This window comes from Vicia villosa, linkage group LG4, assembly GCF_029867415.1.
Source record: "Vicia villosa cultivar HV-30 ecotype Madison, WI linkage group LG4, Vvil1.0, whole genome shotgun sequence".
Taxonomy (NCBI): domain Eukaryota; kingdom Viridiplantae; phylum Streptophyta; class Magnoliopsida; order Fabales; family Fabaceae; genus Vicia; species Vicia villosa.
The window spans coordinates 54,315,529-54,321,662 of record NC_081183.1 but is presented as its reverse complement, the minus strand read 5'-3'; the positions used below and the strand labels follow the sequence as shown (position 1 = coordinate 54,321,662).

At 42.1% G+C, this 6,134-nt stretch overlaps 1 protein-coding gene across 1 annotated transcript; it reads right to left on the bottom strand.

The window, feature by feature from the left end:
* Positions 1-938: 938 nt before the first annotated feature.
* LOC131597220 (uncharacterized) lies at positions 939-2,951 on the bottom strand. The gene has a single exon (XM_058869930.1). It carries the CDS (start codon positions 2,949-2,951, stop codon positions 939-941), a length of 2,013 nt encoding a protein of 670 aa, XP_058725913.1.
* Positions 2,952-6,134: the final 3,183 nt, after the last annotated feature.

Below are 6,134 nucleotides of genomic sequence, written 5' to 3'. Positions count from 1 at the left end.
CGGCTCGATCACTTTCTCTTCTTGTTTCAACAATCTGGCCAACTCATCAGGGAGTTCACAATCTTCCTCATCCCCTTCTTCAGCGGTGTAGATAGGATTGTTGAAGTCATACCAAGACATAGCAAGATTGTTATCAACAGAATCTGGAGGAGAAGTGGATCTGCATGGATTATGATTTATGCTTTATTTTAGAATGGAGGGATGATTATGAATAAGAAACATTGCCATTTTTTATTATTTTATTATTTCCCTTTTTATTTATTTAAAATAAATGTAAAAGTAAAAAGTGAAAGACAGGGAACAAAATATTTGAATGCAAAAACGTCCTTTTATTAATGATCTTAACATTGAAAGACAACAAATGATGCCCTACATGTGTTCACTGTGTCTTGGGCAGAACACAGGAATTATTGCATGATGAATAAAAACAAACAGTATTACTTTTGGTCAAGAGCAATTGAGATGATGTCTTCAGATGAGCAGTTGAGAAGCTTCTGTCCTGGGGCACACGGCTTGATCCATTCTTCAATGTCATAATCACTATCCATATCATCATCAGCAGCACAAATATGATCCCTGACGATGCCCGCACTAGAGAACTTGATCGGAACGAAGGTTCCAGGTTTCTTGTGGGCCCCATTGGATGAACTCTGGCCCAACTGATATCCAATCCCACATTTATCCTGCTTGATTGGCAAATCCAAGACTCGACCCCATCCTTCAGGATGACCAGATTCAACTAAAGCTTTAGCTTCCTTTAGTGAAGACATGGGAGCCTCCAACTTCCTATTTTCAACATAAGGGATCTTGATGGTCTGGACAGCCTCAAAGGCTTGGCAAGGCGTTTCGTGGACCTCTCCTTCCACATCAATATACCTGAAAGATGCAAGATGGCTTACCACGTGTTCTTCCTCCCCACATATTGTGACTATCTTTCCTTAAGTCGCGAATTTGAGTTTCTGATGCAATGTGGAAGTCACGGCCCCAGCAGCATGGATCCATGGACGTCCCAGGAGACAACTGTAAGACGGGTGGATATCCATCACAAAGAAGGTAATAGTGAAAAGCTGAGGGCCTATCATTATTGGCAAGTCAACCTCCCCAAATACTGATCTCTTTGACCCATCAAAGGCTCTCACTGTCAATTCACTCGGCCTTATCTCAACACCTGAATAGTCTAGCCTCATTAAAGACGACTTCGGTAATACATTCAAAGAAGATCCATTATCCACGAGAACACGTGATAACATAGTCCCTTTACACTCTACTGATATATGCAAAGCTCTATTGTGGTTTCTACCTTCGGAAGGCAAATCAGTATCAGTGAACCCCAATCCATTACCAGCATTGATGTTTGACACCACCCCTTCGAGTTGATTCACTGAGATCTCTAGAGGGACGAAAGCAGTACTTAAGAGTCTCAACAAAGCGTTTCGATGTGTCTCCGAACACAAAAGCAACTGTAAGATCGAAATCTTTGATTGAGTTTGACTCAGTTGATCAACCACTTTATACTCACTTTTCTTGATGATCTTTAGGAACTCTTCCATCTCTTTGGCCACAGTGTCTTCAGAGTTAGAGCTTTGCCCCTGATCCATTGTATCTTCTACCACCCTCTTCCCTTTTGCTTGAGCTAGAGCTTCTGTATTGTCATTGCGAGTATTTTGGGGAGGATTGAAAATGCGACCACTTCTTGTCATTCTTCCAATGCCAACAACATTATCCACATCTTCTTTCTCAACCGGCATTTTAATCTCATGCTTGGCCCGTTGGTAGAAAACTTCTCCGCCATAATTCCATGGGATTGCTTTTTCACTAGTATACGGGATGGGACCAGGCAACGTAATGACCAAAGGCGGCGCTCTGGACGGAACTGGAATCTTAGCGGGAGTATACGGGATGGATAGCACATTGATTTCATTCTCGACTAACTCTGGATGTCGCACATGCTCAAACTGTAGATACCCACCATCTATCAACTGTTGGATCCCACCTTTCACCTTGTCACAAACTGAGGAGGTGACCACACAATCAGTACAGAATTCTCCACAATCGGCGTATAGACTCATCCTCAATAATTCCTTCTTCAATAATGGCAACAACGATCCCAATTCAATAACATCCTTGACCAAGTAAATGTCTTCAACAATATCGATGGCATTTGCGGCATGAGTTCCATGGGAAGGCATAGGGTTCTGTACAATGTTAGGTCCTTGGGTAGGGGTGAACTCAATAGCTTTTGAATCAAGCAGATCCTGTACTTTATGCATGAATCCTATGTAATGTTCAATATCATGACCAGCAGCCCCAGAATGAAATTCACAGTGGGCATTAGCATCATAGTTAGGAGGAAGCTTAGCAGGTGGAGGGCCCATGGTACGAAGTTGCACCAAGTCCCCATGTAAGAGATGAGCGAGTAATTGTGCATATGTCATAGGTATGGGATAAAAAATTCTTGGTGGCCTCGACTTTTGTTGATACTGACGCGGGGGAAGCCTCTGCTGTTGCTGTGGTTGTTGTTGAAGAGGAGTACTCGGTATGGTCACAGCGGCTACCTGTTGATAAACATGGCTTTTACCTTTACCATAGTAAGCAGCACTCGTTTCCCCCTCTCTCTTCTTGGCAAACCCATTATATGGCTTCTTTCCACCAGCCCTAGAGGAGGAACTAGCAGCACTTGGATTCTGTATTCTACCAGCCTTAATCCCACTTTCAATTCGTTCACCAATCATAACCAACTCGGCGAAACTTGAGGATGCAGAGCAGGCGGAGTAGTATTGGCCCTCTAGAGTGTTGGTGAACAGGTCCATCATCTCTCTTTCTAGCATAGGTGGTTGGACTCTAGCCGCCAACTCGCGCCATTTCTGCGCATATTCTTTGAAGGACTCATTAGCTTTCTGGGAAAGATTCTGTAACTGAGTGCGATTTGGTGCCATGTGATCGGTCACCATTTCTAGTAAGTTTCTGCATCTTTTTCCGACCGAAATTCGCAATCTTGGTAATACTAAGTGGCATTGTCATATGTTTTTCAAGTAAGTTTCTTGTTTTTCGATTGTGTGATGTTGTTGCATGCTAGTGTGTTTTGAGTATTATTCAAGTGCCGTTTTATGCGTTGGTTTTTAGTTTGTGTGTGGCCAGGTTGATGCACGGGAGAGGTAGAAACTTATGGCGAGCACGAGCGGAGAAAGAAGCCAAAAGAGCCAAAGTTGAGGTCAACACGGGCACCCGTGTGCATGCACACGGCCCGTGTCAAAAAGTGGATGGAAAAGCCATCTTGAAGGCTAGGCAGAGGTTTCACACGGGCACCCGTGTTCCTGCACACGGTCCGTGTGAAAAGATGAGCAGAAAGTGAATTTTTGGCAAAGGAGCAGTTAACCAACACGGGCACCCGTGTTCCTACACACGGTCCGTGTTGGCAGGCGCGGGCAGATTTTCAACTTGTGATATTTTGTAAGCCTTTTACTCATTAAGGGTATTTTGGACCTTTCGGATAGGGGGGATGACTGCCAACACTACTAAAACCTAACAGGAAGAAGGAACCGGCATCTTGGATCATTGAGCATAGAGAATTACAGAGAAAGAAGAGTCAAGGGTTTTGGAAGAGATCTTCAAGAGCACTCGCGATTGGAGATCATATCAATCGATAATTTCTTGTAATGACTTCAATTACTCTTGTTATTTTCTTAAACATTATGAGTAGCTAAACTATTTTATGCTAGGGTGATGTCCCTAAATCTTTTCATGTAATGACTTGTTAAAACCGTTGTGATGAATTTGATGTTTTTATAATTTGAGTTTATGATTCAAAGATTTTCATGCTTCATTGTATTGGAAAATATTTTGTTGATCTATGATTAGGGTTAGGCTTGACACACCACTCTAATGCGTTTTGAATCAAAACATTACCGGTAAATCGCTTAGGAATAAGGATTTCACCATAGTGATCATCCATTCTAGAACACGATGCATAATGCCTTAATACTAAAATCAATTATTGAGGAATTGAAATTGACTTTTAAGTATTAAGAAGTTCTCCACTAAGGAATTAGGGAAAACTATTTTATAGAATTGATACTCAATTGTGGTCACATCTTTTCATGAACAACGGTATTTTCAAGGGGTTACATAAGATTTATACATCAACCTTAGCATGCTTTCTCATTTGTGAACCAAATCATCAATTACTTATCGTTTTTAATTATAAACAGTTAGTAGTTTTCTCAAGCAAATCAAAAACCACAATAGCTTTTTGTTCAATTGAAATTTAGTCCTGGCTTATATTTTATCCGCAGTCCTTGTGATCGATACTTGGATTCAACTCCATTTTAATAACTACATCGGTAACAAAAGTAGTACACTTGCTATTTTCCGATCAAGTTTTTGGCGCCGTTGCCGGGGACTGCCAAACTATAAGCCGAACTTTAAGTCAATTGAAATTTTGTTGCTCTGCGACCAAAATTTTATTTTTATCCGTTATTTTAATTTCATTGCAGTTGTATCTGTTCTAACTGTTGTCTAACTGTTTATGCGAGGTCAGACCTCAGCTAAATTTTCCTTTGACACAGAACCAGAAAGAGCTCTGCACGAGAGACGCCGCAAGGCAAGAATTGAAAGACTGGCAGCACCAAGTGCAAGTCTCAGTGTTCCACATCAGGAAAGCGACGACGAAGTGTCTGTGCATTCGGAGCACAGCGACTCTGATTTTGACAGGGAGGTAGTTCAGGAACCAGTTAACATGGCTGGAAATCAACCTCCTGCGGAGAGATTGTTAGGGGACTATGGAGGGGCAAATGCTCACCCCAACCGGATGACTATTGTTAATCAACCCGTGAATGTGGCACATTTTCAATTGCATCCATCCACCATTCGCCAGCTAGAGAGCAAGCCGTTCTCCGGAAGAATAAACGAGGATGCAAATAAGCATCTTCAGAGATTTCTCACTACGACAACTTCGTTGAAGATCGAAGGTCATTCAGAGGAGGCCAAGAGACTTGTTATGTTTCCGTTTACACTTACTGATGACGCAGAGGAGTGGTTTTACTCACTTCCGGCTGCAAGTATCACGACATGGCAAGAGATGGAAACGGCATTCCTCAATGAATATTTTCCTGCGTCGGTGTTCATCCGAAAAAGATACGACATTGTAAATTTCAAACAAAAAGAGGGGGAATCATTGGGGGATGCATACAAGAGGTTCAAAAGGTGTTTGACTGCATGTCCTACTCATAACATGGACGCTACCGAGCAGATGCAGAATTTCGTAAATGGGTTGCGACTCAAGACAAAGCAGCTTATTGATACCGCTGCTGGTGGTTCAACCAATTTTGCTACAGCCACAGTTATGAAAAGGATCATAGAGGCAATTGCTGCCAATGAGCATCTTGAATTGTATGATCGAACCATGAGCCAACCGGAGGGAAAAATTGATTTGAAGTTACCAGAGCAGGTTGTTAAGATGGAGGATCAGATTGCTGCAGAGGTAGAGAGAAGGTTAAAAAAGATGAATATTGGAACTCAGTCAGTGGCACAGGTGGAACCAGTTAAAGCGGTTCTTTGTGAAATATGTGGTGGACCGCACTTTGCTATGCATTGTGTGGCAACTCAAGAACAGGTTGAGCAGATTCATATGTTAAGGCAAAACAATCCTTATGCCAATACATATAATCCAGGATGGAAAAATCATCCTAACTTTACATGGAAGGATCAACAAGGAAACTTTCAGAAGCAAGGATCAACTCAGTTCCAAGTTCCAGCTCAGACACAACAGTACAAACCTCCACAACAACAAACTCCATATCAACAACAATTCCAGCACCATCCGCAACAGTTCCAAACTCAAGGTCAACAACAGGTACCAAAGAAAGCAGATTGGGAAATTGCTCTTGAAAAGATGGCCGCTCACAATTCTCAATTCCAAGAGGAAACAAGGAGCACTCTTAGGAACACAGGAGCTTCAATCCAAAATCTGGAGCTTCAAATGAGTCAGATAGCACAACAACTCGCCAATGCTCAACCACAAGGTTCCTTACCAAGTGCAACTGTTACAAACCCAAGGGAGCATCAGATTGTGAATGTCGTCTCAACAAGAAGTCTGAGGAGATTAAAACCAGAAGAAAAAAATGAAATTGAGTATG